Source organism: Paracoccidioides lutzii (genome assembly GCF_000150705.2).
Source record: "Paracoccidioides lutzii Pb01 unplaced genomic scaffold supercont2.13, whole genome shotgun sequence".
Classification (NCBI taxonomy): Eukaryota; Fungi; Ascomycota; class Eurotiomycetes; order Onygenales; family Ajellomycetaceae; genus Paracoccidioides; species Paracoccidioides lutzii.
Genome location: NW_015440959.1, coordinates 469,315 through 482,911, shown reverse-complemented (window position 1 = coordinate 482,911; position 13,597 = coordinate 469,315). Strand labels below are relative to the sequence as shown.

Genomic DNA, 13,597 nt, shown 5'->3' with positions numbered 1-13,597 from the left:
ATATACTTGGATTTACGTCAGTTAATTGTATATGTTGACACAATTGAAAAAAAACAAAAGAATGAAATCATAGCCAAATTGGATCTACTTGTCTTCCATTCCCTGACTGGATGTGTAGTTAAAACTAACAAGAATTGCCGCCTTGGATCTGATTGATACATAGGTACTTATGAACTCAAACCATAATGCACGAATCTATGTATTCTGGTGCCAGTAGCTTCCGGCCTGTGTTCAACCCTGGATTACCAGAACAGTTCCATGGAAGTAGATAGCTGCAACTTCTGATAGCCCAGGAGAATTTAATTCGAGGCAATCTTCAAGTCTTGTTGTATAGATTAATTTCCTCCAGGTTTCTGAATTGAATGAAGTGTAGGAAGGTTTATCGATTGGGGATATTAATCCGCAGCGATCAATATACAGGAAATATATAGCTGGAATGAATAAGCCCGAAGGTAATTGTTTTGAAAAATATGCCTTCAAAATTGAATCAAAATATGTAGCTTATTGTTCCCTTGCATTGCTCCATCCATCATAATAGATGTTGTAGGGGTGTAAGGGGATAGGTGTGTACCTGTAGTGTTGATGGGATTTCAATGTAGAAATCTCTTCAAATACGTCATTGAGTAGCGGCTGGTAGCCTGGCGCTTTCTTAGCATGCTCACTGTGCAGCGCCAGCACAACGCAGAAGACACCATTGTGATAAAGATCCATATCGTCTGATTGACAAAAGAAGGTATCGCGAGGACAGGACAAGAGAGACATATTTACATGATTTCCCTCTTTTTTTCTCTTTTTCCTTTTTCTTTTAATGTACATTCAATCCCAGTCATCGATATATTCGTCATCGCTGCTTGCTGGTTTGGGGGTGGTTCCTTTTCTGAGGCGGCTATCGTTTTCATCGATGGCGCCCAAGGACACAAGGACTTTTTCAAGATCTGCATGGTGTAATTTGGCCTGTCAGCTTCTCGTCCCTTCCAGGCTAAGGAAATGTTTTCGTCGAGAAACGGGAAAGTGGAGGAGAGAATTAGGACAAAAGGAAAATAGGATTGGATTTGGATTTGCGACTCAGAATTCGGACAAACAACCAAATATGGAAAAGAATTCTCTGTGAGAGGGGAAGAGGGACACTTACCCTTGAGAGTGGTTTTTAACCCCCTGAGCTCTTTAAGTGTGACTATTTGCCTTTTGATGTCGCCGTCTTTATAGGCGAGTATTGTCGGTGTGTTCCGATCGGGGTAGCCTTCTATACACATATCCGCACGCATCTCACAGAATTTTATATCTCCGTATTTCATAGCAAGTTGTCGCCACAGCTCAGTGAGAAGTTGTGACTCGATATTATTAACGGCTGAGGAGGTGAGGTTGACCATAACGAAATATTTTGAAGACGCTTCTGTCACGTCCTTTGCGTAGTCTGGTTTTTGAAGAGGATAGACCTGGTTGTGGATACCTTTTTTTTGAAGACGGGACATTTCCTCAAAGCGCTTTTTGCTGAATTAATTATCCTTAGCGACAATGCCGGTTACCAGGAAATAAATATGTAGCTATAGTCAGATATGCGAGGAGGGGTATGCGAACCGATAATTCGCAAGAAACTCCTCGTCTTCTTCGTCTTCGAGAGCATCAAGTTCATCTAGGTCTTTATTTTCAAGTCGATTTTCGTGTTCTCGCTCTGCAGCTTCCAGAATCGCTTCTTCTATAACCGGTGTTGGGGAGGGAGGTTTTTCGGGAATTATACCATGCTTGCGGAGAATGTCGTTCCTACGCAATAGTTAGCTGCCTGACTAGCAGTCAAGAGTATATAATGAGAAAACGGGAATGCAAACCATTCTGTGTCAGCATTTGGGTCATCAACAGGAACGTTAACTGGCATATCCATGGTGGGTATATATATTTTAATTGATCTGTTATTGTTTTCATGGAGTACAGTTATATTTAAATACCTGTCCATCGTTTTATACGTATGATCTTCATATTCCTACACACTAGGCCGAGGTTTCAAAGTGGTGCAAAATGTTTGCACTGTTTGCTCAGCCACAGTGGCTGGTGACCCACGCCGCACAGACCAACCCATCAGCACAGAGGCAACGTGTATCTGAAGTTTTGCACCCGGATGACATACATTCATTGGCCTCTCATCAACCGCTTGCACACTTTGACTCCAGTCTGCGATCTGCTGCTGGCGGAATACCTTATACCTCGACTGTTCTTTATGCCTTTGCAAATTATGAAGGCTCGATAGGCAACCACTCGTCACAATTCACCTCATTCGGCTCCTAATCTACTCCTGGCTTCGGGGGATTCATAGACCAACCCTCCAGTCGACTCCCCATTACCAAGATGAGTTATGTTAAGAAAGATGAGGATGCCGATCAGATAATGATGAAATTGGATAGAACATCGGTTTTTCAAGACGGTGGGTAGTTGTTTTGCGGACACACTTGGGATCTGGGCGTCGTTTTACTGATGTTGGAAATAGCCCGACTTTTCAATTCCTCTCCCATATCCCCGCGAAGATGTCGAACACTTCTTACAAAGATCGCCGTCCTCCTCTTTACGGGGGAGAAGTTCCCGACAAATGAGGCTACGACGCTGTTCTTTGGCATCTCCAAACTCTTCCAGAACAAGGATCCGTCCCTACGGCAGATGGTGTACCTAATTTTGAAGGAGTTGGCGGGTACCGCTGAGGATGTTATTATGTCTACCTCTATCATCATGAAGGATACCTCCGTTGGAAGTGATGTTCTTTATCGGGCTAATGCCATTCGAGCATTGTGCCGTATAATAGATGTATTATCCCTATCCCTCTTTATCTCCCAAGTTTTTGGCTAGTGTACTGATAATCCCAGGCTACAACTGTTCAAGCGATTGAACGGCTTATAAAAACCGCAATTGTTGATAAGACTCCTTCAGTTTCGTCAGCCGCACTTGTATCCTCATATCATCTCCTTCCCGTTGCCAGAGATGTTGTTAGAAGGTGGCAAAGCGAAACCCAGGAGGCTGCGTCCTCCGCCAAGCAGTCTACCAGTTTCCTCGGATTTACAACAAGCGGACAAGCGCACTCTATTTCACAAACGAATTACATGACTCAGTACCACGCCATTGGTCTTCTTTATCAAATGCGTGCTCATGATAGAATGGCATTGGTAAAAATGGTTCAACAGTATGGCACGGCGGGCGCTGTCAGGAGCCCCGCTGCTCTTGTGCTGCTTGTACGATTGGCTGCCAAACTAGCGGATGAGGACCAGAGCCTCCGAAAACCGATGATGCAAATGCTCGATGGCTGGCTACGACATAAACATGAAATGGTCAATTTCGAGGCTGCCAGAGCAATTTGCCATATGCGAGACGTCACAGATGCGGAGGCATCCCAGGCTGTTCATGTCCTGCAACTGTTCCTTTCATCTCCTCGCCCCGTTAGCAAGTTTGCTGCCATCAGAACTTTGCACAGCTTGGCCTCCTTCAAACCCAACGTTGTGAACCCTTGCAATCAAGATATTGAAGCCTTGATCTCCAATAGCAATAGATCGATTGCAACTTTTGCAATTACTACTCTCCTTAAAACTGGAAACGAAGCCAGTGTTGACCGTTTGATGACTCAGATTTCTGGGTTCATGGCTGACACAACCGACGAGTTTAAGATCACAATCGTTGAGGCTATCAGAACTCTTTGCCTTAAGTTTCCAAACAAGCAAGCAGGCATGCTTACTTTCCTAAGTGGTATACTGAGGGATGAAGGGGGCTATGAATTTAAGAGAAGCGTGGTTGAGAGCATGTTTGACCTCATTAAATTCGTGCCTGGAAGCAAAGAAGAAGGTAATTGACGTCCACTGTCCGTGCTGATTCGAATGATAAACTGACAGATCCTAGCACTCGCACATTTATGTGAATTCATCGAGGATTGCGAATTTACCAAGCTCGCAGTCAGAATCCTACACCTCTTGGGTGTTGAAGGACCAAAGACCTCACAACCTACGAAGTATATCCGATATATTTATAACCGAGTTGTTTTGGAAAATTCTGTAATCCGTGCGGCTGCTGTGACAGCATTAGCTAAATTTGGCGTCGGCCAAAAGGACCCAGAACTTAAGAGAAGCGTAAATGTTCTTTTGACGCGATGCTTGGATGACACGGATGACGAGGTTCGCGACCGTGCGGCTCTTAACCTACGACTGATGAAAGAAGAGGATGAAATGGCAGAGCGATTTATTAAAAACGGTAAAGAAATATGCATCAATTTTATAGTTTTTAAGCGGCATTTTATAAGCTAATTTCTTTTTAGATTCGATGTTTTCCTTGTCCACCTTTGAACACAAGCTTGTCATGTACGTGACTGCTACGGATAAAGAGACATTTGCCACAGCATTTGACCTTAACACCATACCCGTTGTATCGCAAGAGCAAGCGTTGGCTGAAGAACGAACGAAGAAACTCACGACTGCGACGCCAACCCTTAAAGCTCCATCGATGACTCCGTCAAAAGCCAAATCATCTTCTGGGGCCGAGGGGGCTGCTCTCGCTGCTACTGCGACACAGAAATATGCTGAACAGCTTGCACAAATACCAGAGCTCAAGGCATACGGAACTCTGCTCAAATCATCCGCTCCTGTTGAGCTCACCGAAAGCGAGACGGAATATGTCGTCAGCGCAATTAAGCATATATTTAAGGAGCATGTTGTCTTGCAGTACGACATCAAAAATACGCTGCCAGACACACTTCTCGAAAATGTGTCCGTTGTGGTTTCTCTTTCCGACGACGACGAATCGTTAGAAGAAGATTTCACTGTGCCAGCACCCAGGCTTCTTTCGAACGATCCTGGAATAGTATATGTTGCGTTTAAGAAACTTGGAGGCGAACATAACTTCCCTGTAACTTCATTTACAAACAACTTGAAGTTCACGAGCAAGGAAATAGACCCCACCACTGGCGAACCAGAAGAGAGTGGTTACGAGGATGAGTATCAGGTTGAAGATCTGGATCTTACTGGCAGTGACTACGTCGTCCCCGCATTTGTTGGTAGCTTCGATCATGTGTGGGAACAAACTGGCGCCAATGGTGAAGAAGCCAGTGAAACCCTCCAACTTTCCAACGTGAAAGGCATTGCTGGTAAGCTTCGTCTTCTTCATGCTATCAAGTTATATTTGCCTAATTACTTATTTCTCATACACAACAGATGCAACCGAGCAACTTATTGCAACGCTGTCACTTCAGCCACTTGAAGGCTCTGATGTCGTCCTCAACAATACCACGCACTCACTAAAACTGTACGGCAAGACTGTTTCGGGTGGCAGAGTCGCAGGATTGGTGAAAATGGCATATTCAGCTAAGTCCGGCGTGACGACCAAAATAACGATTCGCGCTGAAGAGGAAGGCATTGCTGCGACAGTAATCGCTTCTGTTGCATAGTTCAACAGCCCTCCCACGTTAATAATTTTTCCTTCTATCGGAAAATGCGGCTTGTCAGTGAGGGTTAAGGTTTTGGTAGATAATTGGCATGTTTTTATTGAGGTCTATTTCTTTTTCAGCCCAATGAAGGACAGGTGTTCGATGTTTGCTCTACCCTTGATAACCGGAGGGTTCTCAATATTTTTAAACGTTAACTGGGGGTTTTAGTGGATAAAACCCATGCATATATTGGTTCTCCACGCCCTGTTCTTCGGATTGAGTGCAACGGCTTCTTTTTCTCCTTTCCTAGTTCCACGTTTATTATCTAACTTTTATTCCTTTGTTACTTTCCCATCCCTATTATCTTCCCCACGGATTTTCTTTCTTAGCAGTAATTACGGACTTTTTTGAAAGCTAGTGCGGTACACCCCTGGTGTTGAAAATATATGGTAAACTTTTTCCCCTGATTGTCTAGTTCTATATAACCATTGTACATGTACTTTATATTCCGAAAACTCGCCAAAGTGCACATAATTTGATCGAAATTAGTCCTCCTTTTTAATCATAAATAAGGCCAAAACGCTCAAACCAGCAGATACAACAGAAATCTGAATATGCCATATGTCCGTCAGCCAAAATAATAAACTCCAACAGGAATATCCCCACTCTCGATTTCCTTTTTACTATATCCCCTCCTATTCGCATTCCACTTCAGCAACTCGTCGACTTCATCATCCGAGACCGTTCTCCGCGGGGATAAAAGGGATTCATGTATTCCAACCAGTCGAAGATTCCCCAAACCTCCTTCCAGCGCGTCAATAAAGTCCTTTTTGGAGAAGTCCAGAAACTCTTGGGATTCTTCGAAAGAGAGTATCTCTAAAGGCAGAGGCGACTGTAGCAAAGCAAGGGCGCGGAAGAAGGAAGATCGGACTAGATCTCCATGAACTGCAAGATAGTAAAGGTTAGAGATATGCCGGGCTAGAATCTCAGCGTGCTCGAGTGTATGGTGGCTTTCATAGGGGACTCTTAGCCGCCGCAAATGTTCGTGTAGATACGGATTTTCAAGTATAGCAGGTATCATCACCGGCTCTCTCAGAGCTTCCCCGGCCAATACTAGACTGGAGATTCTGGGTGGCCAGTCGAATGTGCTCATAAGAGCAGGATCTAGCCGTCCAGTGATTTCCAGCTTTCTAAGATTTGGTGGCCACGATAAGTGACTCGCTGGTGTATTTATGTTTGTGCCACGGGGGAGTCGCAGACGATGGAGATCATCCAGTCGCCGGACGGCCTTTTTGATATCTTGGAAGTCGATTTGTTTAATAACATGTATTAAATCTAGTGTGCGAAGCCTTTTACATTTAGAAATGGCGCTGAGATTAACTGTTCTATAAAAATTGATTAGGTTTTTGTAAAATAAATCTTGAAGTTGGGCGCTGAAATGGACGGGGAAAATTTGCCCCTTCAAGGAAATGCGCTGGACATTGACAGGAAGCGATCGCAGTTAAACAATCGTACAAAGGGAGTAACTATGCGGTGCTTACGAAAACCCACTGGCTGGTGCAACAAAAACCTCGACATTATCTCTGACTCTTCCTAGAAATCTCGTTGTCATGCTGGTGGAAAGATGATGCACCAGCCCGCCAAAATCCAGCCGTCGCACAAAGCGCCCGAGGTCGCCTCTTGGAGCATACGCTGCAGCTGGCGGGCAGACCGCTAAAGCAAACTTTTCAAAGTTGCTCCCCCATATATACGGCCTCTCATAGAGTAAAGGGAGTGCAGTTGAGTACCACTGTCGGGACACCAAGCAGCATGAGTAAAGCGTGTGCTGGCCGGTGGGTTGTTCTCGCAGATACGAAAGGATATGGATGATAATTTCCGCTGGAACAAATGTAGCTGTTTTGCTTGTAGATTCAGATACCATTCCGGTGGGGTGATTGTGATGTTAAGAAGAATCTCACATCCAGAGCTTGCTGGCGGCTATTTATTAACTCTCATCACGGCCAATTTGGAGGACATTTAATGGGCTAGTTATGAATTTTCGGGTTCTTGGCGGTGCCGTCGATAAGTTATTTTAACAGCCAGTATCCAGCACCAAAAATAGAACCAGCCAAATGCTCGGGTGTGAGATTTCTTGGATTAACTAGCAGCATGCTTGGGACTGGGCATATGGCTATGTCATGTCGACCGACTACGTTGTCGCATTCCTCTACCCTAACCATGCGAGTACGCTGCTTGTGCCAATTGCTAAGTCGATCGCAATTCAGCTACCAGACATCGATTATACAGAGGAAATTCAGGTCTACGGTTGCGTCCCGATCTCTAATCCCCAATTTTGCTTTCGCCTTCGAGTAAGTCTGTGGAGTCGAAGTCCGTACATCTAGTCTTTCTTCCCCGTGCCTGACGGGTGGTGGTACTAATATATAAGACCAGCATAGATGGCGTTCTTCTCCGATCATCGAGAGCGCTGCCAGGCGCGTCTGAGTCCCTCCAGCTCTTACAAAGGGAAAACATACCTTTCGTTCTCCTAACAAACGGCGGGGGAATGCATGAAACCGAGAGAACTGCCCAATTGAGCGAACACCTCCACATTCCTCTTGATACCGATATGATCATTCAAAGCCACACGCCCTTCGCAGAGTTGGTCAAAGATAATGAGGAGCAATATTCTCTTAGGGACAAATGCGTTTTGGTGGTTGGTGGGGTTGGTGGGAAGTGTCGCTCCGTTGCTCAACGGTATGCCATGGCTATTTCTTAAGTCTTTGTTTTGTTGGCGGGAGTGACTATTCTAAACGCGTATAGGTACGGGTTCAAATCAGTCGTGACTCCTGGCGACGTCTTTAGCTCTCACCCTGAGATCTGGCCGTTCTCAGATGCCTTTAACGACTTCTACAGAAGATTTACAACCCACCTTCCCAGGAAAATAGACGCGGTTGATCCGTCCAAAAGCCTTAAAATTGATGCAATACTCGTGTTCAATGACCCTAGGGACTGGGCATTGGATATTCAACTCATTATTGACATATTACTGTCATCTCAAGGGATCGTTGGAACTTACTCACCCAAAAACAATAACCCGGACCTACCAAACAGGGGTTATCAGCAAGATGGACAGCCACCGTTGTACTTTTCCAATCCCGACCTTCTATGGTCGGCCCAATATCACCGCCCAAGACTAGGTCAGGGAGGATTTAAAGCTGCGCTCGAGGGTGTATGGGCAGCTATGACTAAAGGAGCCTCTCTAGAGACGACAGTGATTGGGAAGCCTTGCGAGTTGACATACAGGTTTGCTGAGAAGAGGTTGAACCTGGGGAGGGAGAAGATGTTTGGAACTCAGGATCTGCAGCCTCTTGAGGCTGTATATATGATTGGCGACAACCCTGAGTCTGATATCCGAGGAGCCAATTCCTATGAAAGTCCCATTGGGACCAAGTGGAATTCGATCCTCGTAAAAACCGGGGTGTACTCCGACGGGAAACCTGCCTGGCCGCCCAGGATCATAGTCGACGATGTGAAGCAGGCGGTTGAATGGGGCTTAATGCAATCGCGGTGGCCCCGTAGTTGAGTTCTGCTTGTATATATTTTTTTTTTTATTACACCACCACTTTTCCCCGCTGTCCGTAACTACGTTTAGCGGTTGATTTAATTTTGTTGTGCCACTCTTTTGCTGCTTTGTAAACTTCTTGTGTAAAGCGCGCAACTAGATAATAGAAACACCGAAGGCCTTACTTCGGTGGTTAACTATACGATAGACAGTTCCGTGAAAAAAAAAACCAACAATAGATTTATCCTCACGGAGCCTTTGCTGATGTAACTATTACAAGTAATCTAATGTCTGTATTTGTTTAAATATTGTATAGCGTCTCTGTCACTAAACGCTATCGACATCAAGCATCTAACTATCTGATCGGGCTTAGTTATTTAAGGCTAATTAATTTGTGTGGGGTTGACCTCGAAGCTGTCTGACTGAACCCAAAGAAAGGGAAAAAGAAAAAGAAAAAGAAAAAAAAAAAAAAAAAACCAACCATCGCCCCGCCCGCCTCAACCACCGAATTCGCCCCTATTAGGAGTTCGAATTGCCAACTACCTTTGGCATAGCTTACAGATAAATATGGAGCAACAGTCCACTCTCCCGATTCACTCCAAGGGCGATGGAGACCAGCCAAATAAAACTCCCGGCTCCCAACCCCCCGCCGGAGAAGCCGTCCCTCCTAGCAAGAGCGCCCTCAAGAAAGCCGCCAAAGAGAAGGAAAAGGCAGAGAAGGCTGCAAAACGCGCCGCGCAGGAGAAAGCAGCAGCGCAAGTCACCCAGGCTGCAGATTTCTCGAAGCACCTTTACGGACCGATCCCAGACGGTGCAGATGTCGTCCAGATTACGAACATCGCCGACCTGTCTGAAGAACTCTTTGAGAAAGAAGTCACAGTCGTTGCGCGTGCCGACAATGCCCGCGTGCAGAGCGCGAAGCTGGCGTTCCTGATGTTGCGACAGCAGGGGAAAAAGGTACAGGCTGTGGTGAGCGCGAGTGAGGAAATCTCAAGACCGATGGTGAAATGGATTGGAGGAACGAATGTGAATTCGATCGTCCAGGTCACTGGCATCGTGAAAAAGGCGGAAATACCAGTGACGTCGGCGACATTGACTCATTTGGAACTGCATATTCGGAAAGTATATATGATTTCCCAGGCGTCGCACATGCTTCCAATGCAGGTCAAGGACGCAGAACGTCCTCCGCCTGAATCCGCCACGGATGAAGTTGATTCGGAAGGAGTTCCATGCGTTACACTGAAGACCCGCCTGGACAATCGTATTCTCGACCTTCAGACCGAAACCAGCCAGGCCATTACATGGATATCTAGCGGCGTCGCTCAACTGTTTACGGAATACATGCTTAAGAGCGGATCGCGATGGATCTCGACGCCGAAACTCACTGCAAATGCATCTGAAGGCGGCGCTGGAGTCTTCGAAGTGACGTATTTCAAGAGGAAGGCTTATTTGGCGCAAAGCCCCCAGCTGTATAAGCAAATGTGCATTGCAGGAGATATGGGAAGCGTTTTTGAGGTTGGCCCGGTGTTTAGAGCTGAGGAGAGCAACACTCACAGACATTTGACAGAGGCAAGTAGTAGTTAACCAATCCTTGCTGTCGGAAATGATGTTTGGCACATTCTAACGTGGTCCTAGTTTATTGGTCTTGATTTCGAGAAAACATTCCAAAGCCATTACCACGAAGTCTTGAGTTTTGCAGAGGACCTCCTGGTTTTCATTCTCAGCGAACTAAAGAAGCGATTCAAGAAGGAAATCGAAGTCGTCCAACGCTCGTACCCAAAAGCTGGCGACTTCAGACTCCCCAAAGACGGAAAAGCACTGCGACTGAAGTACATGGATGGTGTGGCGCTCTTAAAGGAAGCTGGCGTAGATGTCTCTGAGCAAGAGAAGTTCGAGAACGACCTCACTACCGCCATGGAAAAGCAACTTGGCCGCATTATTCGACAGAAGTATGATACAGATTTCTACGTCCTGGACAAATTCCCCATGGCTGTCAGGCCATTCTACACAAAGGCCTGCCCCCAGGATCCCACCTTTTCGAATTCATATGATTTCTTCATGAGAGGAGAAGAGATCATGTCTGGCGCACAACGAATCAACGACGCAAAGGAGCTTGAAGCTGCCATGTTTGCTAAGGGCCTCAACCCCAATGATGAAGGATTCGAAGACTACATTGGCGCGTTTAGGCAGGGATGTCCTCTTCATGCTGGTGGAGGACTTGGCCTGAATCGCATTGTCATGTTCTTCCTAGGTCTTCCTAATATTCGATTAGCAACACTGTTCCCTCGCGATCCACAGCGACTGCGTCCATGATCCCACAAATGTCTCTCAGTAGTGACCAATGTTGAAATTGTAGTTAGCTAGAATTTAAAAATTTTTTAAATAAATTTAAATAAAGAGCCAACAATTCTTTCCTTCATTTTTGTATTATGACAGATTTCAAATATCGTAACCCCCTAAAGAAGTACACTGCTTTATATTTACTTCATACGTAAAAATGATCTCCGCATCTTTTGTTGTGCCGTGCGCCTCGAACTTCGCGGAGTTGGTCTTGTGGGCCCAAGCTCCATTCTGATTAAAATATCTAGCCAAATGAACAATCACTTGTCACATTTATTCGCCCACAAGATGTGAGTGAAAATGTTCTAACTGCACACAGAATAATCCGTCTCGGAATACATGGGCAGTATGTCTGAGAAGCGAAAGGTCCCCTCCTCAGAATTGAGCGTATCTCCATGCACCAAAAAGCCCCGGTCTACGGGACCCAACGAGGAGGATGAAGCGCCGTCGCTGCTCACCCTGATAACGCCAACCACAGCTCGTCCGCAACCCAAAAGTGACCCTATTTACGGGCAGAAATACGCTTTTCCTGGTCTGGACGATCCCATAGACGAAGACCGTTTATTATATGGCCCTCCAGAGGACGGGATCGAGTACCTCTGCATGGTCCGGTAAGCACCCAAGTTTTCTCCATTTTATGCTTCTGCTTGTCATCCATCCCATCTCCAAAAGCACCCGGAACTGCGACAGTATTTACACCGTACCTTTGTTCGCCTATCTCCCTACTATTCCCTATACAACTAGTGATGCTAACATTTATTTCTCGCCATACGTTCTGCGCGGTGTAACGTTATGACCCAGATCTGAAGCAAGAACACTACCCTCTATATTCGTCTCAGGCACCGTCCTTTCAGAAAAGTATAACACAAACGATCAAAAGAATGACCCTGGAAATACCACCAACTCAGGGGTTGGAATTAGCCTAACTGGTTTCTACTCCGATGGGGCCTACTTCGCTTCTCCCTCCCAACCACCGCAAACCACCATCCCAGACAACGACATCCCTGACGCAAGCAATGTCGATGCCCAAGAAATATACTATAACCTCCTCCATCATCGCTTTCTCCTCCTCCGCTCAACCCTCAACTGCACTCCTCCAGCCTCCGTAATTGCCTCGTTGGGCGCGGAGCGCCCCATTTCCCTCCCCCGATATAATAAGCGTGCCAGGGTAGAATGGGAACAAATTCTACAGACTATGGATCCGCACATGGCACAGTTGGCATGCATGGATATGGAAAGTGTTTTGGGCCTGTTAGCAATTGTTGCACGCTCGCTATCTACGGCAGTTAGGAGCGGCGAGAGTGCAAGGGTGAAAAGGTTGGGTGCGTGGGCGTGGGGGCTTTTGGGCCGCTGCAGGGCTGTAGGGGAGTTGGGGAGTGAGGCGGTGAGCGATATCAGGGAGCTGGGGAAGAGGGCGGCAAAGATTTTAATGAAAGTTCGAGAGAGTGAGGAGGTGGTGCTTGAAAGTGTGGGGGATATGGACGACTTGAGGGATGAATTTGACATGAAAGATGAGGAAGGGGGAGAGGAAGAGGACGAAGGCGCTGAAGAATATAGAAAGGTATTTGGGTGCGAGGAAGGTGGTAAAGGTCATGGGGATGAGGATGGAATAGATGAAGATGGGCCTGGTATTGTGAAAAGCAGTATTTTGAAAAACGATGTGAATACCTACGGAAATAGTTTTGGCCCGATGATTTCCCAAGAAAAAGCGACAGAAACCGTTATTTCTCCCACGGGAAATAGCGACATCCAAGACGAACTCGACGCAGCTAAAGCACGTCTCCAAGCACGACTACAATTCCAAGAACCATCCGATTCCATGGAACCTAGGGGTGACGAGGTCGAATTAGAAGAGAACCATGATGGAGAAGGGGGAGAAGGGGAAGAAGGGGAATTGGACGACATCTATGGAGACGACCAATGTGATGGTGATGATTCTGCCGTTGCTCATCGATATACTCGTGCCATGCTTGATATGATGATTACCGTCGTTGGAGAATTTTACGGCCAGAAAGACCTGCTTGAATTTCGGGATATATGGGAGAAAGATATGAATTTGGCCTGGTAGGTAGCCAGATAGATTAAATTGACCCTTGGAAGAGAACTTATTGTCAGTGTTAGATGTATGTACATTTATGTAGGATACCTTGGAATGCCTCGTTTCTTTCAGTATATAAGCTCCCAAATGAGGAGCTCACAGGTGCATTTTGATAACATGAATATGTCGCATCTCAGATCTATGAGACGGAATGAAACGAGACAAACGAGGCATTATGGAGTTTATAATGTGACAATACCAAAGGCGTCTGAACATGCAAATCTATCACTAT

The 13,597-nt window shown here is 45.9% G+C and overlaps 6 protein-coding genes across 6 annotated transcripts; 4 read left to right on the top strand and 2 right to left on the bottom strand.

The window, feature by feature from the left end:
- Positions 1 to 816: 816 nt before the first annotated feature.
- PAAG_05121 (phosducin family protein) lies at positions 817 to 1,879 on the bottom strand (the record flags this gene model as incomplete). The annotated part of the gene is made up of 4 exons (XM_015845476.1): positions 817 to 935; positions 1,133 to 1,491; positions 1,579 to 1,761; positions 1,827 to 1,879. 4 exons carry the CDS (start codon positions 1,877 to 1,879, stop codon positions 817 to 819), a joined length of 714 nt encoding a protein of 237 aa, XP_015699702.1.
- Positions 1,880 to 2,340: 461 nt separating this feature from the next.
- Positions 2,341 to 5,407, top strand: PAAG_05120 (coatomer subunit gamma-1; the record flags this gene model as incomplete). Its single annotated transcript, XM_002792938.1, has 6 exons — positions 2,341 to 2,416; positions 2,480 to 2,790; positions 2,850 to 3,816; positions 3,871 to 4,218; positions 4,283 to 5,107; positions 5,175 to 5,407. 6 exons carry the CDS (start codon positions 2,341 to 2,343, stop codon positions 5,405 to 5,407), a joined length of 2,760 nt encoding a protein of 919 aa, XP_002792984.1.
- A 607-nt stretch (positions 5,408 to 6,014) lies between these two features.
- PAAG_05119 (F-box domain-containing protein) lies at positions 6,015 to 7,307 on the bottom strand (the record flags this gene model as incomplete). The annotated part of the gene is made up of 2 exons (XM_015845475.1): positions 6,015 to 6,771; positions 6,928 to 7,307. 2 exons carry the CDS (start codon positions 7,305 to 7,307, stop codon positions 6,015 to 6,017), a joined length of 1,137 nt encoding a protein of 378 aa, XP_015699701.1.
- A 256-nt stretch (positions 7,308 to 7,563) lies between these two features.
- PAAG_05118 (aspartyl-tRNA synthetase) lies at positions 7,564 to 8,948 on the top strand (the record flags this gene model as incomplete). Its single annotated transcript, XM_002792936.2, has 3 exons — positions 7,564 to 7,734; positions 7,812 to 8,119; positions 8,186 to 8,948. The coding sequence occupies 3 exons, from the start codon at positions 7,564 to 7,566 to the stop codon at positions 8,946 to 8,948; spliced, it is 1,242 nt and encodes a 413-aa protein (XP_002792982.2).
- A 546-nt stretch (positions 8,949 to 9,494) lies between these two features.
- On the top strand, positions 9,495 to 11,240 carry PAAG_05117 (aspartyl-tRNA synthetase; the record flags this gene model as incomplete). Its single annotated transcript, XM_015845474.1, has 2 exons — positions 9,495 to 10,442; positions 10,563 to 11,240. The coding sequence occupies 2 exons, from the start codon at positions 9,495 to 9,497 to the stop codon at positions 11,238 to 11,240; spliced, it is 1,626 nt and encodes a 541-aa protein (XP_015699700.1).
- Positions 11,241 to 11,615: 375 nt separating this feature from the next.
- Positions 11,616 to 13,335, top strand: PAAG_05116 (hypothetical protein; the record flags this gene model as incomplete). Its single annotated transcript, XM_002792934.2, has 2 exons — positions 11,616 to 11,878; positions 12,069 to 13,335. 2 exons carry the CDS (start codon positions 11,616 to 11,618, stop codon positions 13,333 to 13,335), a joined length of 1,530 nt encoding a protein of 509 aa, XP_002792980.2.
- Positions 13,336 to 13,597: the final 262 nt, after the last annotated feature.